The sequence below is a fragment of the Delphinus delphis genome, chromosome 8 (assembly GCF_949987515.2).
Source record: "Delphinus delphis chromosome 8, mDelDel1.2, whole genome shotgun sequence".
NCBI lineage: Eukaryota > Metazoa > Chordata > Mammalia > Artiodactyla > Delphinidae > Delphinus > Delphinus delphis.
The window spans coordinates 100,504,385-100,529,962 of NC_082690.1; the positions used below are offsets into that span (position 1 = coordinate 100,504,385).

At 54.1% G+C, this 25,578-nt stretch overlaps 2 protein-coding genes across 10 annotated transcripts; one reads left to right on the forward strand and one right to left on the reverse strand.

Annotated features, from left to right (window-relative positions):
- Positions 1 to 16: 16 nt before the first annotated feature.
- TKFC (triokinase and FMN cyclase) lies at positions 17 to 11,793 on the forward strand. 5 transcript variants are annotated; one of them, XM_060018993.1, is made up of 19 exons: positions 17 to 387; positions 1,549 to 1,664; positions 2,079 to 2,218; positions 3,632 to 3,821; positions 4,775 to 4,885; positions 4,960 to 5,141; positions 6,427 to 6,505; positions 6,783 to 6,872; positions 7,641 to 7,675; positions 7,752 to 7,836; positions 7,929 to 8,018; positions 8,550 to 8,666; positions 9,006 to 9,125; positions 9,298 to 9,435; positions 10,209 to 10,315; positions 10,420 to 10,523; positions 10,636 to 10,669; positions 10,773 to 10,859; positions 11,219 to 11,793. In XM_060018993.1, exons 5-19 carry the CDS (start codon positions 4,792 to 4,794, stop codon positions 11,378 to 11,380), a joined length of 1,524 nt encoding a protein of 507 aa, XP_059874976.1. In that variant the 5' UTR covers positions 17 to 387; positions 1,549 to 1,664; positions 2,079 to 2,218; positions 3,632 to 3,821; positions 4,775 to 4,791; the 3' UTR covers positions 11,381 to 11,793. The 5 variants fall into 5 exon arrangements, with proteins under 5 accessions (XP_059874976.1, XP_059874977.1, XP_059874974.1 ...); XM_060018994.1 differs by having other exon boundaries at positions 2,140 to 2,218; XM_060018991.1 differs by lacking the exon at positions 2,079 to 2,218.
- A 1,412-nt stretch (positions 11,794 to 13,205) lies between these two features.
- On the reverse strand, positions 13,206 to 25,429 carry CYB561A3 (cytochrome b561 family member A3). 5 transcript variants are annotated; one of them, XM_060018997.1, is made up of 8 exons: positions 25,321 to 25,429; positions 24,214 to 24,271; positions 21,818 to 21,925; positions 20,095 to 20,293; positions 17,127 to 17,335; positions 16,318 to 16,472; positions 15,434 to 15,590; positions 13,206 to 14,450 (listed from the first exon to the last, which is right to left on the reverse strand). In XM_060018997.1, exons 4-8 carry the CDS (start codon positions 20,276 to 20,278, stop codon positions 14,427 to 14,429), a joined length of 729 nt encoding a protein of 242 aa, XP_059874980.1. In that variant the 5' UTR covers positions 20,279 to 20,293; positions 21,818 to 21,925; positions 24,214 to 24,271; positions 25,321 to 25,429; the 3' UTR covers positions 13,206 to 14,426. The 5 variants fall into 5 exon arrangements, with proteins under 5 accessions (XP_059874980.1, XP_059874981.1, XP_059874979.1 ...); XM_060018998.1 differs by having other exon boundaries at positions 24,183 to 24,271; XM_060018996.1 differs by lacking the exon at positions 25,321 to 25,429 and adding an exon at positions 24,422 to 24,943.
- Positions 25,430 to 25,578: the final 149 nt, after the last annotated feature.

Here is a 25,578-nt window from a genome sequence, read left to right on the forward strand (position 1 = left end):
AACCAAGGGAGGCCCCGCCCCCAGAGGCCCCGCCCATCTCCTACCGCCCGAGCTTGGAGTACCCGGATGAGGGCACCCTGTCGGGTCTTTGGGAAGCAGCTGCGGTTCCCGAGGTGGTGGACGCTGGGGAGAGCTGGTCGCGGAGGTGCACCGACGCCTCCTCCTCCTCCTCCTCCTCCTCCTCCTCCTCCTCCTCCGGAGCTGACCCGCCGACCTCATCCCTAGTCCGCGCCCCTCGCCCTTTCCCAGACCCCGTCCACTCCATCTTCCTTGCTCCAGGAGCCTTCGGGGTTGTTCCCCCCTTCTGGAACCGGAAGGTACTGCAGAGGCCTAGAGAGAGGGGAGGAAGGTGACATCAATTTGTGCACCTCGCAGACTAGAACCGAGGTTTGTACCTCCCTTCCCCTAGCTTTCCCAGTACCTCTAAACCCAACCCTGCCCTGACCCTAGATTGACCGATCACTCCGCTTCACCTGGCATGCGCGGGGGGAGGCACTTAGGCTCTCCCCTCTCCCCTTTGAACTTTGTGTTTGTGTTTGAGACTTTGTGTTTCAAGGGCCAAGCAGGCCACTTGCCCAGCACAGTTAGTCCCCCCGTGGCTGTGCAAATTCTGACCTCAAACGCAAAACCAAAAATTCCCTGGTGAGAACCTTAGGGACCCAGGAAAGCAGTCAGCCCTGCAACTTCCAGGCCGCTCCACATCAGACAGGCCCTGCAAGGACTAGGAGGAGAGCCACGTGGTCTGAAGCACCTGCTGCAAGGCCACAGAGGAGGCAGCCCCCATTTTACAGATGAGGAAGCTGAGCCTGAGGGGAACTGGTTTACCCAAGATCCCCCAGTAAGAGACAGAGCTAGGTGCCGAGGCAGGTGTGGATTCTTTCCACTGCAGACACATGCAATGAGCCCAAGACCCTGGATGACTCCAAGATGCCTCTGAACCTGACTGAACCGAAAGGAGCTAAAATGTCGTTGCGGTTTACTGTGTGGTTTTACGCATCTGGGACTTTCTGCCTTGCTTTGGAGGCATTGAATTATCAGTAGAAAGAACACGGGATTTGTAGAAAAACTAAACATAGGTTTGAGTCCTGGCTCCTAACAGTATGACCTCGGACACATCACCAGAGCTCTCTGGGTCGATTTCCCAAAAACAAAATGGAGTCAGACTCAGCCGTCACCTTCCTGGTGTGGTCCCAACACTGACAAGAGCAAGCGTGTGAAGATCTTTATGAATGTATTCACTGCATGCGAGGCCTGTGTAATAGATAAGTTACTCTGTGGGTAACTTTGCCCCTTGGTGATAAGGTGGGCACCACTCGTGAGCGTAAGGCAGCTGTGTGCCCAGCGTGGATCAGTCAGTGTTCTGGCAGCCAGATGCAGGCATGAACCTTGGTCAACCCCATGCTCTTCTCCATCCCCAGCTCACATTCTAGAGTTTGGACTTGGGTCAAAGTCTGGGGCAGCTCCCTAATTACTAGGGCCCTGAAAGCACGATTGTGCCAGAAGGCTGCAAGCGCCTGCAGCAGCTCACGCTGTTACCCCCTCTTGCAGATACTGCTTGTCACCTTCACTGTGTTCAGGCCCGGTAGCACCCACGGGATTGCCTGTCCTCCGGCAGCTCTGTGCAAAGGTGTGAACTCAACTTCCTTCAGAGCCTCCCCACCATGGTGAGTCCCCTGAGGGCCAGGGCAGAGGAAGGGCACTCTGGTCTTGGGGCAGTAGGGGTGCCAGCCCTGGGCATGTTGGAGTTCCTTGCTCCCTGACCAAGAGATGCGACTGCCTCCTGAGGTTAAGAGAGAGGGTCATTCTCTGTCTCAGGGCCTGACTTCCCTTCATTTCCCAGCTGGGCCCAGCCAGGCCTGTGGCTGCAGCCTCTGAGTCCCTCCAGGGCCCATCTGCCCCTGGTCTGGGTCATGCCTTTAGATTAGAACATTAACAGTTGCCTACTCTGTAAGAGACAGTACCAGTCACAGGAGTCGTGAAGAAGGACCTGGTGCCTCTTCCAGAGCCTTGGGCATGTGTGGGCTTGTGGGATCTACACTCACTGCAGGAGGCTCAGCATGCCCCTGGGCATGCCCCAGGCCCATTCTAGAACTGATCTGGAGGAAAACAGGCCTGGGCAGACCTGGGTTCAAATTTCAGCCTACCACCAAGCAGCCATGTGACGTTCTACCAAAGACTTGACCTCTCTGAGCCTCTTTCCTCATCTGCAGTTTAAAAGGTGAGATGTTGATCAGACCAGGATCCTAGGGGCCTCCCATAGTTGCCTGGTCGACTTTTCTTTCTTTTTCCATCCCCTCAGGCCACTGGGAACCAAGGATGGCACCGGACCCCAAGCCCTCCTCTAGCTCTGGTTCGGGAATGGTTGCAAATCCCAGGCAGGATAGACTGTCAGGGATGGCAAGGGAGCACGTTCTTGGAGGGTGGTGGTGCTGGAGACTGGGCTTGGAATTGAGACCCACTCTCGACTTCATTGCGTATTCCAGTCCCTGGCAGGCTCTGAGAGCCACAAGCCCGTGCCCTTCCTAGGACAGGACCTCTGCCACTCTCAGCCTCCCTTCAGCCCCTGGGGAGAGCAGCATGATAAGGCCAAAATGGAACCAGCTTTGGAGCCAGGTGGACCCAGTCACTTGCTGGCTGTGTGACCTTGGGCAAAGTCATGTAAATCTGCCTGTTTCTTCACTGGGCTAATTTTCCTCCATAGGGTTGTTGGAAGATTAAACGAGATGTGCTTGAAAGCACTTAGAACAAGGTGTGGCTCACAGTCACTGCCCTGGCCCCCGCCAGACCCAGGAAAGGCCAAAGTTTGCATGAAGGAATGGGGTTCTCGCAGGCTTGGGGAAGGGGCCTCCGGGAAAGCTCAGCTGCAGGCTTCCCCCAGGCCACCAGGCGATGCTGGTAGCCTGGCCCTCTCTGACCCTATTGGGCACCAGTTTCACTGTTTGGGACAAAGGCGGGAGCGGCACACAGTCTACAGACCTCATTCAGCTAGCTCCAGCTTTTCAGAGCTGGTTGAAGAAGGGAGTAGCTCCTTTGCATTCAGTTTTTTGCTATATAGCGGGCATATACTCTAGTTATTAAATCCCTATTTTGCAGAGGAAGCAGATGGGTGTGGGCCCTGTCTGGCCCCCTCCCCTGGCACAGGAGCGCCAACCTGGGGCTTCTCCTCCTTTGACAGAAGGCTGTTGGACCCCAGTTTTAAATTTTATTTTACTTTATTTTATTTTATGTTTTTGCCGCACCGTGCGGCATGCAGGATCTTAGTTACCTGACCAGGGATTGAACCCACGTCCCCTGCAGTGGAAGCTCGGAGTCTTACCCACTGGACCGCCAGGGAAGTCCCCCAACTTCATTAATTTTTTTATACTCGGAACTCCAGTTACCCCATTTTCGTTGTATCAAAGTCATTCTGCAGGATAAATTTAAGCCATAAATTAGTTACTGAATAAGAAGTTGCAAAATAAGAAATCATGGGAACATCCACCTTATAAAAAGATGCCTAATTCAAGGAACCACTGTTGCCTGGAGTTCCTGGGTGGGTGTGGGCTGGGGTGTGAGTCATAGCAACGTGGCTGGGCAGGATGGGGCTGCCCCGCCAACTCTACCAGAACCTCGTCCCACTCCTCTCCCACAGACCTCCAAGAAGCTAGTGAACTCGGTGGCAGGCTGTGCCGATGACGCCCTCGCTGGCCTGGTGACCTGCAACCCCAACCTGCAGCTCCTGCAAGGCCACCGTGTGGCCCTCCGCTCTGACCTGGATAGTCTCAAGGGCCAGGTGGCACTACTGTCAGGTGGGGGCTCTGGCCATGAGCCCGCCCATGCCGGTGAGCACCCTGGGCCAGAGGTGGCAGTGGGCTCTGGGCAGAGTGGACGGGGGGCTCCTGGGAGATCTTTGGTGCTGTTAGGAGGTTCAGGACAGAGCCTGGCCCAGAGTCAGGAGCCCAGTCCTGGCTCTGGCTCGCCCACTCCCTTGAGCTGTGATCTGGGGCCAGTCGTGGCCTCTCTCTGTGCCTCAGTCTCTCCATCTGTAAAAGCACAAGGTGGGGCCAAATGACCTCTCAGGCCTTTCCAGCTCTGATAGGTGGTGATTCCGTGAATCCTCCTGGCCTCCCGGGCCCAGCTGACCTGCCGTCCCCTCCTCTATGAAGCCTGCCTGACTTTTCCAGCCTAGCGCAGTATTCCTCTTCCCACCGTGCATTTTCACATTCAACATGGACAGTCCTGGATTGTTTCCTGTTTAGTGCCAGGCATGTGAACTCTCCATGAGAGCTTGGGGATGGGGGCATGGGGAGGGGTAGGGACCAGGCTTTGTATCCTCTGTATCTTTCCTGTTTCTCTCTGGCAAATTCATCCATCCACTCAGCAAACATTCATGAGCAGCTGTTGTGTGCCTGGCACTGTCTGGCCACTAGGGGCGCAAAAGTGACCCAGACAGGCAAGGCGCCTGCCCTCATGGAGCTTCTATTCTCCTTTGGGGAGACAGAAGCCAGGTAAACACATAAGTGAAAGAGATCATTCCAGAGCACGTAAGTGAGGTAGTGAAGACAGGAGAGCAGGCTAAAGGGACAGCAAGTAGCTGGACATGGGTGAGTGACTACTTCAGTTGGGAGGTCGGGGAAGGCCTCTCCAAGGAGGTGATAGATCTGGGGAGAGCAGCGCAGGTACTCTTCTGCACCAAGTGCACAGTAGGGCTCACCAAACCATGAAGCCCAGGAGCGTGGGGAGCCCCAGGGATTGCAGGCACAGGTCCCCACCCAACATCCTCTCCCCACCTCAGGTTTCATAGGGAAGGGGATGCTGACAGGGGTCATTGCGGGAGCCGTGTTCACCTCCCCTGCAGTGGGCAGTATCCTGGCGGCCATCAGGGCAGTGGCCCAGGCGGGCACAGGTAAGCCTGGCATGCGGGAGGGGCCACTGTGGGGAGCACGAGTGCTGATGGAGCCCTACCGACTGCTCCCGCAGTGGGGACCCTCCTCATCGTGAAGAACTACACTGGGGATCGGCTCAACTTTGGCCTGGCCCGGGAGCAGGCCCGGGCGGAGGGCATCCCTGTGGAGATGGTGGTCATCGGGGATGACAGCGCCTTCACCGTCCTGAAGAAGGCAGGCAGGCGTGGGCTTTGTGGCACAGTGCTTATACACAAGGTGAGGGTCCCCTCCTGGGACACCACTGGCCAGCCCGTCCCAGCCCTCTCTCTCCAGGCAGCACCTGGTGCTGGACCTTTCCAGCCATCTATCCCACACCTCAGGAAGCCACTCCTTCCGCAGCGCTCCCTGATCCAGGAGGGCCCCACCATCCCCAAAACCATGTCCGCCCGGATCCAGGCATTCATCGTCCCGGCCTCTTCCCTGCCCTTCCCCACCTGCAACCATCGCCCCGTCCTGGTGACCCTGCTCCCCAGCGCCTCCAAACACACATCCTCCTCCAAGCCCTGCCCTTCCTGTCTCAGCCTCGCTTCAGTGCTCATCTGCTTGCGCCCAGGTGGCTGCAGCTGCCTCCTCAGCCGGCTCCCCTGCCTGCTTCCTGCCCGCCCCCCAGTCTCTTCCCCACACCACCCCACAGGTGTCTTTCAAAAATGTGTATCTGACCAGGTTGTTCCCCTACAGAAAGCCCCCCAGGGTTCCCAGAGTCAACCCAGGCTCCTCGGTCAGGCGCCCACCACACTCGTGCCCCTCCTCCCTCAAGTTCCTCTCCCATCATCCCTGTGGTCCCCTCATGCTCCATTAACACCAGTTCTCTGTACCACTGGGCTATGGCTCACCTTTGGGGCCTTGCTGCTGCTGAGTCGTTGGCCTCGAAAATCCTTTCCCTGTCCAACCTCCCTTTGGCCTGGCTGTGTCCTACTATTCTGTGGAAGCCCACCTCTGACGTCTCTCTCTCTGGGAGGTTTTCCCTCCCACCATACCAAGCACGCTATGGCCCCCTCCTCAGTGTTCCCATAACACCTGTCCATCATCGGATTTGCCACCTCGCGTGAAATGTTCAGTTTGTGTTGTCTCTTTCCCCAACCCCTTCCCAGACCGAGTTCCTTCAAGGTAGGGACTGTGACTTAGACACCTTTGTTCCCCTTTTCAGCATATACTAGACGCTTGGCAAAAAAGTGGGTAGGTGGGTAAAGTGAGCCACGGTGTATATGCCATGGAGAAAAAACTGTAGGCTAGGAATTGGGAAACTAGCCACCAACTGACTGTGTGACACTGGACAAATCATCTCCCCTCTCTGGGCCCATCTCTCCATTTGTAAAGTTCCTCTGGCTCTGGGATTCTTGAATATTCCTGGCAGGTGCCCTAAGTGTGGCAGGCCAGGTTGATGGGGCAGGACGAAGAGATTCCCTGTTCCCAAATAGAAATTCAGCTCCAGCCTGTCCTCTGCCCTCTAGTGGTACAGTGACTCCTTTCCCGTTGGGGGCCTATCTCTGTGTGGGTGCAGGTGGCGGGTGCCCTGGCTGAGGCAGGTGCGGGGCTGGAGGAGATCACAGATCGGGTGAGCGAGGTCGCCAAGGCCATGGGTGAGTGCCGGCCCAGGGCTCGGGGAGGAGGCGGGGGAGGTCGAGGCCCCCCCTTGGACCAGGAGCAGGTTCCCAAGTCACTCCCCAGGGGCTGAGGGAGGGTCTCCCTGCGGGAGCTCCTGAGAACAGCAGCCTTGGGTCCCCAGAGCCAGGTTTCTCTTCCATCACTGAGATGAAGCGTCTGACAGCTTGTCTCGGTGAAGAGGCTTCCGAGGCATTGCTGCTGCCTGACGCCGAGAGCACAGCGCTCGTCCCTTTCATACCTCATTTCTCTTAGGAACCCTGGGAGTGGGCTTGTCCTCCTGCAGTGTGCCGGGTTCCAAACCCACCTTTGAGCTCTCAGCCGATGAGGTGGAGCTGGGCCTGGGTAAGCTTGTGACCTCCGCCCCCTCCCCGGTCCAGCCATGCCTGCTCCCTGGGTTTTTCCCTGTCTTCTGCCCTGGGAGCCATGTACCTGGTCCTGCTCACGTGGAGCCATCCCTTAGGGGGTCTTAGTATTTTTAAGTGAGTGCATGAGGCCCTTCTGGCCCAACGTGCCTGATTTCTACCAGCTTTGCCCTCCACACGCAGGGCTCTGGCCACAGGGGCTCTGTGCCTTGCCCACCTCCTTGCCTGTGCTCCCACCATTCTCAGGTACCCCTGCCAAGATGCAGCCCCTCTTTCAAGAGCCGTTCAGAGGCCACCCCAGCTGCAAAACCTTCCCTCTTCCTCTCCTGTGCTTCCCAAGTGATGGGCAGAGGCCTCAGCTGGCCTCTGTGACTGCCTGTAGTTAAGCTACTTAACTAGTTAAAAGTTAAGGGGACTTCCCTGGCGGTCCAGTGGTTAGCACTCCACGCTTCCAATGCAGGGGGCGCGGGTTCGATCCCTGGTCGGGGAACTAGGATCCCACATGCTGCACAGGGCAGCAAAAAAAAAAAAAAAAAAAATTAGAAAAAAAAAAGTAAAGTTCTGGCTCTCTCCACCACCAAGCCAGAGACGGTGTATTTTTCATTATTTTGTCGGTTTCCCCCCAGCCCGCACTCCCCACGTCCACGTGCCTAGCCTGGTGCTGAGCACTTAGAAAATCCTTGACCAGACCACACTGAGCGAATCCCCAGGCCCCGAGCAGGTCAGCAGTGCTTGCATCTATCCACAGGGATCCACGGGGAGGCTGGCGTGCACCGGATAAAGGTATGTGGACTTCCCAGCGAAGGTTGGCCCAAGACCAAGGCCCCCAACTCAGCTCACTCCCGGCTCCCTCTGACAGATGGCGACCGCCGACGAGATTGTGGCGCTCATGCTGGACCACATGACGAGCTCCTCCAACGTGTCCCACGTGCCTGTGCGGTCCGGTGAGGGGGCTGTCACACTGTCTCCCAGCCTTTCCTCCCCCTCTGGGAATGGGGCCCAGAGAGTCTCACCTAGGTGTCGTGTCTGCCCACAGGCTCCTCGGTGGTGCTGATGGTCAACAACCTGGGTGGCCTGTCATTCCTGGAACTGGGCATCATAGCCGACGCCGCCGTCCGCTCTCTGGGTGAGCCCCACACTGAAGGGGACCTCCTGACCCCCAGAGCTTCTTCCTGCCAACCCTTTGAAGCTGGATGTAAGAAAAGCAGCTGAGATAGGGTCTTGCAATGGTCCAGAGCATGGGCTGTATGCGTTTGTCAAGCCCGAGTTAGACAACGGTCCCTCTGCCACTTACTTGCTGGGTGCCTTGAGCCTGTTTCCTTGTCTGTAAAGAGGGGGTAATAATAGTCCCTGCCTTATAGGGTTGTTGTGCGGATGAAATGGGATTAAACGTTATGTAACACACTTAACACAGTACTTGGGACGTGGTAAGAGCGCAGTAACTGAGACTACTTATCTGCCCCTGTAGCAGGGACACCTCCAGGGAATGTGGTCATTCAGGGCGTCACTGAGGGATGCCCCAAGCAAATCTGACCTCAGAGCCCCAGCTCCCAAAGTTCTTGTTTTTCTCTTACTCTATTTCTTTCTCTGATGCTCTGGGGGTAAGTGCCCGTCCTTCCCTCCTTTTCTCACACACTTCCACGCTCTGGTACTGCAGAGGGCCGAGGGGTGAAGATTGCTCGTGCCTTGGTGGGCACCTTCATGTCAGCCCTGGATATGCCTGGCATTTCTCTCACTCTTCTGCTGGTGGATGAGCCCCTCCTGAAACTGATAGGTGAGACCTGGAAGCTGGGGTCAGCGAAGCCAGGGGCCCTTGGAGCTGCAAGGAGCCAAGGGGACTTGGAGAGACCCCATCAGGGCTGACCATGACAATCAGGACCCTGTGGGGAGGCCCTTTCTGGCTTCCCCAGCCTTCTCCAGCTCTCACTTGACTGTGAAGGAGTGGGTATTAGGATCCTCCCCCGGGGACCCTCCCCTCTCCCTTGTACACAGTAGGCACTCAATACTTGCTTGTTGCGGTGGAGGGGACGGGGCCACCAGGTGGGGAGTCCAGGCCCCACTTGATCCCTGGCCGGCCAGCCTGTCTCTCAGAGAGTCATCCTGCTGTCCCTAGATGCTGAGACCACCGCCTTGGCCTGGCCTAACGTGGCCAAGGTCTCGGTGACTGGGCGGAAGCGGTGCCGGGCTGCCCCCGCCAAGCCCCTGGAGGCCCCTGATTCCACTGCTGCAGGAGGTACAAGCCATGCTGTTGGGGAAGGTGGCCCCGGGCTTTGGCCTGAGGCCTAAAGGGTGCAGGGAGTGCAGAGGGGCGTGGAGGGCCCCTGGCGCCCATACCTCCCACATGGGTCACGTTTGGCTGCGAGAAGGGCCGGGCAGGCCTCCTTCCCACTGTCCTCCGTCTCCAGGCGCAGCCTCGAAGCAGATGGTGCTTGTGTTGGAGCGGGTGTGCGCCACCCTTCTGGGCCTGGAGGAACGTCTGAACGCCCTGGACCGCGCTGCCGGCGACGGGGACTGTGGGACCACCCACAGCTGCGCTGCCAGAGGTTGGTGCCAGGAACCACCTGGGGCAGCAGAGGGGGTGGTGTGGCACACTGATGGTGACATTTTGGCATTTCATGAACCAGAAGGATTTCAAAAACATCTGGAGTGCTCACGTGGGGTTGGCAACTTTTATTTTGCCAAGAGAGGTCGTTCACAAAACCTAGCATCCCTTTCACCTGTTTTCATAAAGGGACACTTCTAACACTACAAATGTAGGAAGGTTGTTATCACAGAATAAAATGTAATATTTTACAGTGAATACAAACTTTAGATTATTCTAAAGGGAAACTCATTCTGTTCTTATTTTTCTCAGCCGAACCAGACTAGGGAAAAGTTCTTAATTATCCAGCATCGTTGAATCAAGAAAAAAGTATTTAGTGCCAACCACAGGTCAGGTGCTGCCCTCGACTCTATGGATAAAATAGCGAGCAAAGCAGATTAAAATCACTGCCCTCGTGGCTTATGTTGTGGTAGGAGAGACAAACCACGATCAAGGTAAATCAGTAAAAGACAAAAAAAAAAAAGAAGCAGGGACGCGAGGAAGCATCATCACCTGCTGGGTGACCGTCGAGGTCCCTGTCCCTGACCTGTTCCCAGCCCTCTCCAGACTGCAGCGGGATATAGAGGGACTCTGGGAGTCTCTTCATGTTGGTTCCCTCAGCCCCTCCCAGCACCCATTCCTTCCGGCTGGCAGCGAGGCCTGGGTACTTGGTTGGAATCCAGGCAGATGGCAGGGTGGGTCTCTGAATTCCTCACCATCTCTCTCTGCCTTCAGCGATTCAGGGGTGGCTGAAGGAGGGCCCACCCCCTGCCAGCCCTGCCCAGCTACTCTCCAAATTGGCCCTCCTGCTACTGGAGAAGATGGGAGGCTCATCTGGGGCGGTGAGTGCCGGCAGCCCCCGGGGGCAGAGGGCTGACATGGACGGGTCCTGGGTTGGCCGAGGCCTGGGCCAGCCCCGTGTGCTCAGCATCCTGGCCCTCCCCAGCTCTATGGCCTTTTCCTGACTGCAGCGGCCCAGCCGCTCAAGGCCAAGACTGACCTTCCAGCCTGGTCCGCTGCCATGGATGCCGGCCTGGAGGCCATGCAGAAGTGAGCCAGGGACCTGGGCCTTAGACAGGGGTGGGCTCGGGGAGGTGGTTGATGCCACCCACCCCCAAAGTGATTCCCTGCAGGGAGGCTCATTTGTTCTCTTCCCTGCCAGGTATGGAAAGGCTGCCCCAGGGGATAGGACTATGGTATGTATCTGGCCCAGCCCTTTCCCCTTTTGAGCGTAGAAGCCCTGAAGGCCACCCTCAGTGGCAGGGCCTGTCCTCAGCCCCTCTCCTTCACCTTGTCCAGCTGGATTCTCTGTGGGCAGCAGGACAGGAGCTCCAAGCCTGGAAGAGCCCAGGGGCTAATCTCCAAATCCTGAGCAAGGCAGTCAAGGTGAGTGAGGCTGGGCCCAGCCACCCAGGGAGGCAGACTGAGAACCACCAGGCTCCCATCTCCATGCGGCCTTGAACAAGTTGACATCCTTTCTGTACCTCAGTTTTCTTCTTTACAAATGGAGGACAGCACCTGCCTCAGAGGGTTGCTGTGGGACGGAAAAGATATGTAGGGCGCCCACACAGGGTCTGGGACATAGCAGGCCCTTGGTGAATGGTGGCCCCTTGCCTTGCTAGCAGTGTGTGCGATGTGACCTCTCCACCCTGGTGTCAGTGCTGGGACAGAAGGGGCCGGGGTCCATGGCAGGAAGGAAGCCTGGTGGCTGCCTCTTGAACCTGCTCCACACCCCCACCCCTCAGAGTGCAGAAGCCGCAGCCGAGGCCACCAGGAACATGGAAGCTGGAGCTGGACGAGCCAGTTACATCAGCTCCGCGCGCCTGGATCAGCCAGACCCCGGGGCGGTGGCGGCCGCGGCCATTCTCCGTGCTATCCTGGAGGTCTTGCAGAGCCAGGAGGCATGAATGCCTCGCCGGGCCTCAGGGCCTCACTCACTGCTATGCCCAGCCGCTGCTGTCACTTACTTGTACCTTAGAACTGTCGCCCTCCCACGCCTCTCGCCCTCGGTCCCTGTCTTCTGAGTTCAGTAGGAACTCCTCAACCAGCCTGCAGAATTCCTCCACTGTAGAAACTGCAGGCCCAGAGTGGGTCACTGACCTCTCCCTCTTCAGGGAAGGGGGAGTCCTAGGGTCACCCGGCTCTGCCCCCAGCCAGTTCTGAGCTTCGATGATAAGGCTTTTCCCTAGGTGGCAGCACAATCTTTAACTGGCAACTCTCATTTGGTTTTAAGACTCCCTGTGAAAGGTCTTCTGCACCTGAACTGAGTGTGAAAAAGCAAGCCAATAAACCACATTGAAGCAAAAGAGCTGCTGCTTCCTCTAAGGGACCTTTATCCAAGCGTGTGAACAAGTGGGCCCACTACCGCCCCCGACTAAGACCTCACCCCACCACTGAAATGCTCATCTCCCATCTCCTACCGCCTGAGACCCAAAGGCAGGGTCTGTGCAGCTGGGCCAAGTCCACTGGGATCCCCATTCCTGTGCTTCCAGTGCACACACCACACCTGATGGGTGTGCTTTTCTCAGCACTAAACTAACAGAATTCACTGATTCTTCAGGAATCAAATGGGCAAGTGGGTCTCCAAAAGGAAAAGAAATCACCATATTCTAAGGCTCAGTGGTAGGACAGAAACTGCCCAGGCCAGCCCATGGGTCTCTCTAGAGCCATCACTGATGGCCCCTGGGAGAGCACGAGGGGCTGCTGAGTCTACGTGGTGTGTGGTGGAGACCGCACAGCGCACACCTGGCCCATACTTGGCGCAGGGGGCCAGTTAAAGGCACTGGCATGGATTCACTTTAGACATGGATGTGACTTTGAATCCTGGTTCTGCTTCAGACTAGCTACATAAACTCAGGCCTATTATTTAGCCTCTTAGAATCTGTAAAATCCGAACGGTGCCCACCTCATGGGCACGTGGAAAGGATTCAAATGAACTGGTGAAGATAATGGCCTCAGCAGTCCAGGGGCTTACTCACTGGGAGTTACCCGTATCACCGATACGTGCATCCAACCCCTTGAGTCGTCTGCTCTACCACCAGGTGGCCTCAGCTCATCACACTTGGAAGGGGGCCACCACTTACTTTGCCCAAACTTGGCTGCAGGCTTCCTCAGCCCCTCGGCTTCCCTATTTCTGCCCAGGGTCCCCTGTCCATCAGCCACACCACAGGTCCCTGAGCACAAGGCACAGTTATCAGTGTGCACAGATGCACACACCCAGCAGCTGGGAAGGAAACTGGCATCAGACACCTGGGCTGTGGATCCCAACTCTGCCACTTCCTGGCTGCGTGACCTTGGGACAAAGTCACTTACCCTTTTTGAGTGTCGTGTTTCAGACTATGAAATAGGAAACATCTCCTTCCTTGTAAGATAATCAAGTGCTCAAGGGCCATTCACTAGTAAAGACACGCTCACGAACCAGGAGTCACATGTGATTCTAAGAAGACAGTCATGCGGTTCTCTGGTGTCTTCAGGTCTGCCCATTTCCGGGTCTGAGGGTCAGAACTAGCCCGGGGCTTTTGCAAGTTGCCCAGAGCTCAGTTAACCACAGTGTCATTTCAGCAGAGAAGGCTTTGATTCTTGAAAACACATTTAATGAAAATCAAGCTTCATAAGTGAAATGCCTACCCATGTGCAAAGAGGGGGAGCTGGTCCTATGACCAAGGTGCCCGGCAGTCATCCCAGTGGCTTCTGAGGGCTTCAGCCACTTGAGAAGTTCTGTCATGGTCCTCCTGCCAGCATCTGGCCACGTGGGGTGGGGTGGACAGTCAGCCTCATGGCCCCTGCCAGGGGGTAAGGCCCACTCGGGACCCCAGGTGTCGTCATGCTGCTCGTCACCTAAACACAGCAGTATGGAGCCTGGGACCTGGCAGGGCCTGTTTGGAGAGGGCAGTGCCAACACTTAGGAGAGGAGCAAGACGCCACCACAGTCTCGTTGGAAGAGCGGCGGCACATTCTGGCATCACAGCCGAGACTGGGTGTGCCACGCACGTAGCTATCGTGGGGGCAAGTGAGGCACTTGGACGCTCAGTGAGGAACGCCTCTGGAGGTGGCCTAGCTCCCAGGGCTCTGCTGGGTACAATGCACCATGACTCTGGCATGTTTCATGGCAAGCTGGAGAGTGAAAATAGCTGAGCAAGTGCCCTGCCGAGAGAGCAAGGTTGAACCTGCCCGGGGACAGGCAGGCAAGCCTGGACCCGATGAGGGAAAGGAAAGGAGGCTCGAGGCACCCCTGCTACTCTTCCGTGGGACAGGCTGTTCTTGGGAGAGCAGGTTACCAGGGCTCATAAGGCCGTCCGACAGCACATCAGTCATAGGGAAGGGCTGGGATCCAGGCCCCAGTTGCAGCAGCAGCTAGAAGGGCACATACAACGCACGCAGAAACAGAATGCAGCAACGGGAAACAACAGCAATGGGCAGCCAGCTCCTCAGCTTCTCCTCTGCAGAAGCAGCTCTGCCATTCTCCCCTGTCCTTCCATCGCGTCACCGTGTTCCCGCCCAGCCTCGTGTCCAGATGGGCTGGATGGAGGTAACAGAGCAGATGAAGCCTGGCCCGGCGCAGCGGCCTAAACTTCAAGGGAAAGCTGAGGAAGCATCGGCTCCCTCACTTTTCACGGTACGGACTGCACTTGATTCCCAGGTCATCTGAGCTCTCGGGGTTCTCTGCCACATCCCTAGGGGTGTGAGGGGAAATGAGCCTGACTTCACACGAGCAGGAGCAGCGTGAGCAGCCAGGGCAAGGAGGGCCTGGGGTAAACGAACGACCTGAGAAGTCAATGCCAGGAAGAGGTGGAGAAGCCAAAGCCACCAAGGAAAGCATGTGGGCAGCAAGCTGTGGAGAGAGCAGGTCCACCACGGAGACGAGGGGAGACTGGACGAGAGCCCCGCGGAGAGCAGAGCTTCTGAAGGAGTCCAGACCGCACCACCAACCACTCCTGGCAGCGCCTTCCTGCCTCACTCCCCGCCGTGCAACAGGGCCTGGAAAGACAGGCAGATGCACACAGGTTAATGGCATAACGTCAAAATGGCCCCTGACCTGCAGGAGTCACGCCAGGCCTGAGATGCTCAGACCCCAACCTGCAGGGCGAGTCCCAGCCCACGCCACCACACCTTTCAGAGAAGCTCCAAAGCCCCTCAGCCAATACACACCCCATCTCACCATGTCCCTCAGGTGCCTGCGTGGCCAAGAACAGGCAAAACGTGCTGCAAGCACTCAAGCTGTCACCAAGCAGCCGCTAGATCCGCTCCCATCCCACTAGACGAGCCCTAAAGACGGAGAAGTATAGATCCGCTCCCATCCCACTAGACGAGCCCTAAAGCCGGAGAAGTATAGATCCGCTCCCATCCCACTAGACGAGCCCTAAAGCCGGAGAAGTATAGATACGCTCCCATCCCACTAGACGAGCCCTAAAGCCGGAGAAGTATAGATCCGCTCCCATCCCACTAGACGAGCCCTAAAGCCGGAGAAGTATAGATACGCTCCCATCCCACTAGACGAGCCCTAAAGCCGGAGAAGTATAGATCCGCTCCCATCCCACTAGACGAGCCCTAAAGCCGGAGAAGTATAGATACGCTCCCATCCCACTAGACGAGCCCTAAAGCCGGAGAAGTAGAAATTACCGTACACCCTCATCATGCGCAAGCCCGTCCTCGGAGAAGACAAGGCTACACTTCCCCTCGTGAAACCACAGCAATCTGGGGAGGGGAGTAACCCCCACCCTCTCCCAGCGGACAGGCCCCCAGGAGCCTGAGCCCGAGCAGCTGCGCTTGCTGCAACGGCCAGGAGGTGCTGGGCTGCCACTGGTGCGCCCCGTCAGCCAGCCTAACCCCACCTTCAAGCACCTTGGTTTCCTACCACGTTACTGGGTTGGTCTTCCTGGCAAAGCCCAAGTCTTTACTGAGTGACCCTTCCCTAGACCCGGCCCTACCCCAACCTGGAATGGGAGACCAAAACCCCATACCTGTCTTTCAGCCTGCACCCCCAGCTCTGGGCGTTTCCAAGACGAAGCCAGCAGGATATAGAGCACCAGCAGCCCGAAGACCACCACCAGCATCCCAGAGCAGTTGGCAAAGACAGCCTCACTGGGCAGCCTGGAGTATGAGTTGGTGCCGTTTCTCCTGAGGATGACGAAACAATGTGGGCGCTCAAGAAACTTTTCTACCTGCTTTTGCCCGATGCGAGACTCAGTGCCACTAACAGAGGATAAGAAAAGCTTCCCAGGACCTGCTGTGACCTGGAATATTAACATACTTTCCAAGTCTCTGCCATGACAAGTGTCTGCAGAATGCTTTTTCCCTGTGAGGAAGCTAAAGCTCCCAGACGTGAAATGAACTTGTCCAGTTACATAACTAGGAAACGGCACAGCCAAGACCTATACCCAGGTCTGACCTCAAATCTTGTTTGCTTTTCACTGCACCCCCACTACTTCAAAGAACGGAGAATGGGAGTGGTTAGGCATGCAGCCTCTAGTCCTAACACAAAGCTCTGCCACTTACTGGCTGTGTGCCCTTAGGTGCATTACTAACCTCTCTGTGCCTCTGTTCCCTAATGTATAAGTGGCAATGACAACAAATGTTGTAGGGCAGTTAGAGGATTAAATTTAAGATGTTTAGAATAGTTTCTGCCACAGAGTAGGTTCTAAATCACTTTGATGCTGGGTATTTGCTGACCAGTTTACCAATCTCAGCCTAAAGAAAGACCGATTCCATTAACCTTCCAGATCAGGAACAAGCCCCATCCCAAAAGCTTCCCTCCCTTGGATGGGTCCTATGATCATCGAGTGCATCTTCTGAAGACCCTGTTCCTCCCCCTCCCCCTTAGAGTTGGGGGCTCCGTCCCACTCACAGACTGGAGAAAAGCTTCTCATTAATGCCGGAAATGACAGATGCAATGGCCAGAGAGAGGATGGAAGCTCCAAAGAAGACGTGGATGGGTTTAAGGAGGCTGCGCAGCCGCACGGACGCCCAGGGCAGCAGGAAGACCGCAAAGCCCAAGAACCACTGTGGACACAGGAAGTACTTGATTGTACTGTGTGTGACCAAAGGCACGCCAGGTCATCCCACCCACCAGTGCCTCCTACCCATCAGTGAACCCTTGCCCTTATCTCCCAGCTCAAACCTCCCACCAGGCATTGCCCCAGCACCACACCTAGCCTCCTCACTGGGGTCTGTTTGTCTTACACAAAGGAATGTAGGAATGTTACCTACATGAAATGCTTAGCTATCCCCAGTCTCCTGCAAACCCAGCCATCCTTGTTTGTCTCTGCTTCCTTCCTGTCCTGGCTCACAAAACTCATTTGTACAGGGCTGACATCAGAATACGGATACTACTTCTAGAATTGCTTCTGGTTCACAGAAAGCGGGGAGAGAAGAGGGCAGAAAAGATGATTTAGAGTCAGTGCGGTGCGTGCTGTGACAGAGTTAGCTTAGAGCGCTCCAGCACCACAGGTGGGCCGTGTGAGGGGTAAGAGCTGGAACAGGGTGAATTCGGGAACCACCAATCTCCCACAGCCCTTCAAACTGCCGATTCTACAGGATGTGCCCTGCAAGGCCGTCTCCAGGCAGTAAGCAGAGGGATATTTGGTGCTGATGCAAGTGAAGCCCCAACGAGAGCTGGCAGCTGTGGGAATCCAAAGGAGAACAGAGAGTACCCACCTGACAGGCGAAGAGGAAGACGGTGGTGATGCCCAGCCAGCTGTGCAGGGAGTAGAGATTGGGGATCTTTCTACGGCTGTGAAAGTCAAAGACGGCATGCAGCCCCAGTACAGTCAGGATGAAGGCCAGCAGGTGCATGGCTGCATGGCCGAATTTCCAGGGCAGCTTGGGCCCTACCCATGACTGGGGCAGGCGGTAGACCAGTGATGCTGTAGGAGAGAGAGCAGTCCCTGGGCTCGGCCTCTTCCCCTGTGCTCACCCGTGCATTAGGGGAATTACCCTGACGTGATCCCAGACAGCCTCCCAACAAAAGAAGGAAATGCTAGGACATCAGTATCAACTCCTCAGCATCTTCCATCCTTGCATCATTTCTGGTATAGCCATCAACCATGAAGCGGGGAGACAAGGACCATGACAAAAGGGAGGAGCCAGAGGAGGGACAAGCTAGGAGTCTGGGATCAGCAGATACCAACTACTCTACATAAAATAAACAGTGGGTCCCTACTGCAGAGCACAGGGAGCCATATTCAGTATCTTGTAATAAGCTATACCGGAAAGAAATCTGAAAATATATACATATATATGTGTATATACATATATATATACACACACACATATATATATCTCTGAATCACTTTGCTGTACACCAGAAAACACAACTCTGTAAATCAACTATACTTCAATTTAAAAAAGGGGGGGGTGGGTAGAACAGGTTTCATGGACTTGCCATTCTGTCATAACAATAATAAATGCCACTTGTATGCAGTTTTACAGGTTGAAAAGCAATGTCACATCCATTATTTCATCTAACTGAATGAATTCTCACAACTGAAGTGAGTTGTCAAGGACACAGGCTTTAAGGTTAGATAACCGAGGTCGAACTCCAGGTTCTTCCTCTCAGCTATTTGGCATCTTCCTAAATCTCAGTTTCCTCATCTGTAAAATGGAGACAACAATAGAGCCCGCCTCACAAGCTTCCTGTAAGAACAAAAGTGGGAGGATGTATCCAAAGTACACGGGGTAAGCTGCTATTATCACCGTCATTATTCCCATTTTACAAGTGGCGAAAATGAGACTCACCTGGGCCCCAAGGCCTGCCTCTGAATGCACGGGGCAAGGGGTCTGGCAGGAGTAAGGAGACCCCTCAGGTACGGCCCCGACTGTGTCACGGAGGCTCCAGCCCCCGCTCCCTAGAGCAAGGGCTGGCAGGCTGCCGCTCACAGGCCAGGTGCAGCCCGCTGCCGATTTTCGTGAATAAAGTGTTTTTACTCCATATGGCTAAACGTCATTTATTGAAAAGAACATCTTGTCCCACAGCTCTGCAGAGCCACCTTTCCTCACTTGTCTATTCACTTATCACTACCACACTTTTTTTTTAATTGGAATACAGTTGATTTACAATGTTGTATTAGTTCCAGGTGTACAGCGAAGTGAGTCAGTTATACATTTATATATATCTACTCTTTTTTAGATTCTTTTCCCATATAGGCCATTACAGAGTATTGAGCAGAGTTCCCTGTGCTATACAGTAGGTCCCACGCTGTCTTAATTACAGTAGCTTTATAATAAACCTGAATAGACGGGAGAGTAAGCCCTCCAACTTTGCTCCTTTTCAAAACCACCTTGACTAATCTTGGCCCTTTGCATTTCAAGATAATTCAGTCTGATTGTCAATTTTCACAAAAATAAGCACTGAGACCTTGGGGTTGAAATTAACCTACAAAACGATTTCAGGAGAATTTACATCTTTACAATGTTTAGTCTTCCAATCCACTTACACAGTAGTATATCCCTCCATTTATTTAGGGCTTCTTTAATTTCAATACAGTTTTGTATTTTTCTCTGTAGAAACATTATATGGCTTTTGTCAGATTTATGCCTAGGTAATTAATGCTTATGGATGCTATTATCAAATTATATTTGATATTAAATAATACTTTAAATAACATTAATTTTAAAATTTGTACTTATTTTTTCCCAGTTTTATTGAGATATACCTGACATACAGCACTGCATAAGTTTGTGTAGAGCATAATGGTCTGCCTTACATACATCATGGAATGATTACCACAAGAAGTTTAGTGAACATCCATCTTCTTATATAGATACAAAATTTTAAAAATAGACAAAAACTTTTTTCTTGTGATGACAACTCTTTGGATTTACTCTCTTAACAGCTTTCATATATAACATACAGCAGGGTTAACTGTATTTATCATGTTGTACATTACATCCCTAGTACTTATTTATCTTAAAACTGGAGGTTGGTACCTTTTGACTGCCTTCATCCAATTCCCCTTCCCCCCACCCCTGGTAACCATAAATCTGCTGTCTTTCACTATGAGTTTGTTTGTTTTTGGAGTATAATTGACCTACAGCACTATGTTACTTCCTGTTACAAAACACAGTCATTCAATATTTCTGTACATTTCAAAATGATCACCATGATAGGTCTAGCTATGATCATCACCATACAAAGATATTACATAATTACTGGCCACATTCCCTACACTGTACCTGTGCCTCATTTGTTTTGCAACTGGAAGTCCATACCTCTTGCTCTCCCTCACCTATTTCTCTCCCCACCCCCACCACTATAAATAAAGTTTTATCAGAACACAGCTACACGTTTCCGTGTTGTCTCTGGCTGCTCTCACAACACAGTAGCAGAGCTGAGTAGTCGCAACATAGATCATAGGGCTTGCAAAGCCTAAAATATTTACTGCCTGGCCTTTAACAGAAAAAGGTCGCCAACCCCCGTCCAAGAGTATCCATGCAGCTACCCTTCTCAGATGCTCCCGTTCGCACGACTTCTTCCTCCACATGACACCTGGGCCCAAAAACAACCCACCCCACCCCACCCCCATAGCCCTGAACCCGACAGTAACAAAGGCCAGGATGGAGAGGGACAGCGCTGCCCTGTACAAGCCCGGGCCACACCATGTCTCCTCTGCTGACCTGTACTCACCAGCACTGTAGAACACCACCATGCCTGTAACCATGAGCACCGGGTGCCAGTTGAACATGAGGATGGTGCCATCCCAGGCGAAGCCACCTTGCCAGTATGATATCCAATAGATGGTGGAGAGGATGCACATCAAGCCCAGGGAGCACAGCGCCAAGACGGACAGATAAAACCATCCCATAGCCATTCTGATCAAGCACTCCTAGAGAAAGCGGAAATCACACGTCCCTGTTGGCTCAGGCGCACCCCACACGCAGGCTAAAGGAGGTAACACTGACCTTGCTCTTGGCCAGAAGGGTGGTTCCCCTTCTATCAGCCTGGGCACTGTCCCATGAAGCCTTGATGGCTGGGTGAACCCAATCTCTGGTTATGAACAATGAGTGAGGCCCCGCCCCAGCACCTGGCAGCATACAGTGCAGCCAGCTTGGGCCTAGGGCTGGCCCTGGAGAGAGGCCTCCTCTGCTGCGGCTCGATGCCAAGGCTCTAGATCCAGAGCCCTAGGATGCGTCTCCCCTCACAGGACCAGAAGGTAAAGAATTATAACCCCACTCCCCATGAAAAGAAAGGACAGAAATCAAAATCCAGGCTAGATCACACAAATGCCCAGGGCTTCAGTTCTAATGTAAGGAGGCAAAAATCACAATCTTCACACTACTATTAGGCCACTTGGGAGAAAGTGCTATAGGATCCCACTTCTGCAGCAAAGTTCTTCCCCAGACTGTGACCTCTATGGGCTAATCCTCCCACTGGGAGGTAAGGTGGGGTCTTCAGAGTCCCCATTCGCCACACCTTTAATTGAGCAAAAGCCCCCAGCTGTCTCCAGACCTGAAACTTCTGCTTTCTCTTCTCTGGGGAAAGTCCAGAGGAGAAAAGAGGAAGCAAGAACTCATGATCTAGAAAGCAAGAGTTTATCTTGAGGTTCCCACGTGTACCTGATAAACTTAGAAACCAACCCGGGTTTCAGGCATGGTGAATGCCTAGCCCCCTAAGCAGCTGCTCTTAAAATTTATTTATTTATTTATTTTTGGCTGTTTTGGGTCTTCGTTTCTGTGCGAGGGCTTTCTCCAGATACGGCAAGCGGGGGCCACTCTTCATCACGGTGCGCGGGCCTCTCACTATCGCGGCCTCTCCAGACGCGCAGGCTCACTAGTTGTGGCTCACGGGCCCAGTTGCTCCGCAGCATGTGGGATCTTCCCAGACCAGGGCTCGAACCCGTGTCCCCCGCACTGGCAGGCAGATTCTCAACCACTGCACCACCAGGGAAGCCCAGCAGCTGCTCTTAAAAGCCAGGCTGGTCTTCCCTGGTGGTGCAGTGGTTGAGAGTCCACCTGCCGATGCAGGGGACGCGGGTTCGTGCCCCGGTCCGGGAAGATCCCACATGCCGCGGAGCGGCTGGGCCCGTGAGCCATGGCCGCTGAGCCTGCACGTCTGGAGCCTGTGCTCTGCAACGGGAGAGGCCACAGCAGTGAGAGGCCCGCGTACAGCAAAAAAAAAAAAAAAAAACAGGCAAGTGGGCGTGAGTTGGCAGGCAGTCTGCAAAGCCACAGGACACCCCTGCTTTCAGCATGGGCACAGCTCTCAAGGCAGGCACACTGCCCTGTGGACTCAGGCCAAGAAGCTGACACAGTGGCTTCCTGCAGTTGAGGTCCCTCAATCTGAACCAGCTAACAGAGAAGAGGCCCCTAAAATCAAGAACTCCCAAGAAGATAAAACACTTGACCCTCACCTTTATACCTACTGGCAGGCTGACAGAGTGGTGGCCTGGACTCCAATTCTTATGCTCTGAGGCTCCTTAAGCAACTCACTTAACATTTGTAGGACTCAGTCTTCTCATCTGAAAGAAAACCATGGCAATAGGATATAACTTACTGAAAGGCAGCTCTGAGCAGACACCACACCAGAACCTTACACACATGATCCCATCTACTCATCTTGACAACCCCGTGTGGAGTTATCCCCATTTTATAGATGAGGAAACTAAGGCTCAGGCAGACTAAATAGGACCCAGTAAGTGGGCAGGGAGTTTCAAACCCTTGTCTATTCGGTTTCAAAGCCCATGTTTTTAATTTGACCACAGGTTGTCAGAGAGTCGAGAAAATGTATGTAAGGACATTGTGAGAGTACAGTATTATAATTTTCTTAGTATTGTTACAGCATTTCATCCTAACGACTAACAAAAACCTCAAGCTCATGGCCCCCATGGCTGCCCAGGCCTCTCAGTGTCCCCAATTCCATGTCGTGCCAGCTCTCTCCATGCCAGGTGTCCACCTAACCACAAACAGATGCTAAGCTGTCACAAAGAGATCCAAGGTGGCAGTAATCTCTGAGAAAGTAAGATCTGAGGTCTGGGGGAAAAAATAAGCTTCCAGGAGGTTGGAGAGAGAAAACCATGCCACCTGATTTCTAGAAGCTTTCTACCTTAGCTACTGAGCTCAGAGATTTGCTACCCAGCCTCAAGAGTTATCCCCTTAGTTCCTGTAAGGGCAGCAGAAGTTTCAGGTCACCAGAGGTTCAATCATCCCCCCAGTGAAGTGTCAGCACAAAGGAGCTCTCGGTCAGCAGGCTCCATCCACTGAATAATATCTACTTTTTTTTCCCCTCCCTTTGTAAGAGGAAAAAAGAAAATATAATCCAAAAGGGATCACATCTACCCCCCTAGAAGAGGTCCTGGATTACTGCTCTGGGACAGACTTGGAAAAGACAATGGGGACACTTCCCTAACAGACGGCTGGAATGTTTTACCAACAGTACACAGACGAGCCCTCCCTCTGCTCGAAATAGAGAGCAAAAGGAGAGAAAAAGGAAGAATGCAGTGAAAATTGCAATCCAAATGCTAAGAATATCCTCTCATTTATTCCAAGAGAACAGGATGTGCTAAGATTTCAGGATGTGCCCACCAGTCCTATTCTGCCCTCACTTGTAGAGACGCATTCTAAGACAAAAGTCGGCAAACTCCTGTAAAGGGCCAGAATGGTAAATATTTTAGATTTTGCAGGCCATACGGTTTGTCACAACTATGTCATCAACTCTGCTGATGTATTGCAAGAGCAATCATAAATAATACCTTCACAAATGAACATGAGCTATGTTCAGAAAAACTTTATTTATGGACAAAGAAATTTCAGTTTTTATATCATTTCCACATGTCACAAAATATCATTTTCTTTTTTTTTTTTTTTTCAATCATTGAAAAATGTAAAAACCATTTAGGCCAGCCAGATTTGGCCTGTGGGTCATGTTTGTTGACCCTGATCTAAGGAGTCTACTCTCCAACCTAATATACTTCTCAATCCCTTAGCAAAAAGGATTCTCCCAGGCTGCACTAAAACAGATCAGGCCCTGGTGTAGGAAATGGGTATATCCTACTTGGCCCTAGCCTTAGGAAAAGGCTCTATTCCAAACCCTTTCACAATTATTTAGAAGTGCAAATAGATGAAGGAACAGGAAGTCTGTTTGTTGCTCCCACTTCTCAGATGAATGGTGCGGGCTTTAGGAATCCTGAGAACCAGATTTAGGGCTCAAGTCCTGAACTCTTATCTTACGAATCAAAAATATTCGGGTCCAGGGCTTCCCTGGTGGCGCAGCGGTTGAGAGTCCACCTGCCGATGCAGGGGACGCGGGTTTGTGCCCCGGTCCGGGAAGATCCCACATGCCGCGGAGCGGCTGGGCCCGTGAGCCATGGCCGCTGAGCCTGCGCGTCCGGAGCCTGTGTCCCGCAACGGGAGGGGTCGCAACAGTGAGGGGCCCGCGTACCGCAAAAACAACAACAAAAAAATTCGGGCCCAAAGAAGGAAAGTGACTTGGCCACGGTGAGTGGCCGAGCTGGTACAAGGCTCCAGGTTCACTCCCCCTGTGCTCCAAGGACTCCTCACTTCCAAACGCAGCTTCGTAGTCAGAGACTCAGGAGTGAGGGGCCCTAAATTCCACTCAGGAGGTAGATAAGCAAGGCCCTCCTTAGCACCTGAGTGATTACAGCCCCGCCCTTCATACGGCCTCTGGTCGGCCTCAGGTGTCCAGAGTAGGGTTCCAGGAACCCGGGGACCGATCCCTGACTCCTCCGCCGGGACCAAGATCCCTTGGTCCCAGCTAACCTTGGGTGCAAATTAAGGCGAGGGGCTCCACCTGCTGACTGCGACTTCCGAAGAGCTTCTGTGCTTTCCAAAGAGCTTCCTTCCACCACCTGTGTAAGTAAGGGCACAGAGAACGATGTCCATTTCGTAAAAGAGAAAACTGAGGCCGAGCGAGGGGTCCCGACAGCGCGAAGCGAGGCAGTAGCAGAGCCAGCACTCGAACCCAGGTCCCTGAACTCCCAGCCCGGGCTCTTTCTCACCCCCGAACCACAGTGGAACGCAGGGGTACTGGGGTCTCCGAGACCCGCCTCTTGCCACCCGGCGCCGGACCCGCAGCTCCCGAGGCTCCTGGGAGATGGAGTGAGAGACTCTCAAGAACTCCCGCTATCACCAGTCACAGCCGCTCTACAGCCAACTGGCGGGGCCGCTCTGTCACCTTATAGGCTTGTAGCACTTCCGGTCGCGCGCGCTCCGCGCGCGCGGCCGCCTGGGAAATGAAGTCCAGAGCCGCGGGGTGGCCGGCAGACAAGGTGCTGACACTAACTCCAGTTCCTCCACGGGCGTTTCTTCCCCAAGTCCGGGCTTCCAGGGACCAGGAACGCCGTCACGGATCGGTCCTGTCCCTCACCCCCACCCCCTCGATTCCGTGGAAGCGGAAATGTTCGGGCCGATGCGAAGCCTCTGGCCAGGGGCTGGCCCTCGGCAAGGCCGCACGCGGGGTGGGCGGGAGGCCTTGGCCCGCAGCTGGGAGCCCTGGAACAGGGCGCAGCGACGCTGAGAGAGGGGCGGGCCCAGGAATGCGGGGGCCGAAACATGGCGACCGAGCGGGCCAAAGAGCGGGGAGAAAAAGCCGAGGACAAGAGGGTAGCACGGCGCAGACGGAGCCCGCGTCACCCATCTACTTCCGGAATTTAAAACCGGTTTCCGGAAGCCAGGACGGTGTCCCCGTGACAACCGACGTTGGGCCTTCTAGGTGAGAACGCTGAGGAGGAGTGGGTAAAGTGGCCAGAAGTCGGAATTTTGTTAATTGCTTTGGTTTTGGTTTTTTGCTAAGGCAGCCCTATTTTAAAGTGGATTAGGAAGGGTGAGGAAAATTACTCAGGGGACAGAGAGAACGCGGCAGATAGCGGTGGACAAACTGTGAAGACCGCTTCATTACCTTGGGAATCACCGCTGCCCTAACCCGACGTGAGGGTCATCCTTCCCGTAGAGATGGCGGTGGGCGGCTCTATATAACGGATCCTCACAGCAGCCTTCTGTGGTGGCCTGTGAAGTAGTAGTTAAGAGCACGGGCTTTGTTTTCACACCTAGTTGTGAATCCTGGCTCTGCTCACCTGCAACATGGAGGAACGACTTGAACTCTGACCCTGTGTCCTTGCCTGTAGAATGAGGATAATTCTTGCCCACCTTGCAGAGT

What these genes read in the sequence shown, in the direction of transcription:
- TKFC (XM_060018991.1), top strand. An exon ending in GCACAGTGCTTATACACAAG is followed by an intron (nt 5,142 to 6,426) that starts GTGAGGGTCCCC and finishes GTGTGGGTGCAG; the next exon opens with GTGGCGGGTGCCCTGGCTGA. An exon ending in GCCCCTCCTGAAACTGATAG is followed by an intron (nt 8,667 to 9,005) that starts GTGAGACCTGGA and finishes TGCTGTCCCTAG; the next exon opens with ATGCTGAGACCACCGCCTTG.
- CYB561A3 (XM_060018997.1), bottom strand. Translation starts at nt 20,278, where the DNA reads ATGGCTATGGGATGGTTTTATCTGTCCGTCTTGGCGCTGTGCTCCCTG. An exon ending in GGTGGTGTTCTACAGTGCTG is followed by an intron (nt 17,336 to 20,094) that starts GTGAGTACAGGT and finishes TCTCTCCTACAG; the next exon opens with CATCACTGGTCTACCGCCTG. An exon ending in GAGAAGCTTTTCTCCAGTCT is followed by an intron (nt 15,591 to 16,317) that starts GTGAGTGGGACG and finishes CGTCATCCTCAG; the next exon opens with GAGAAACGGCACCAACTCAT.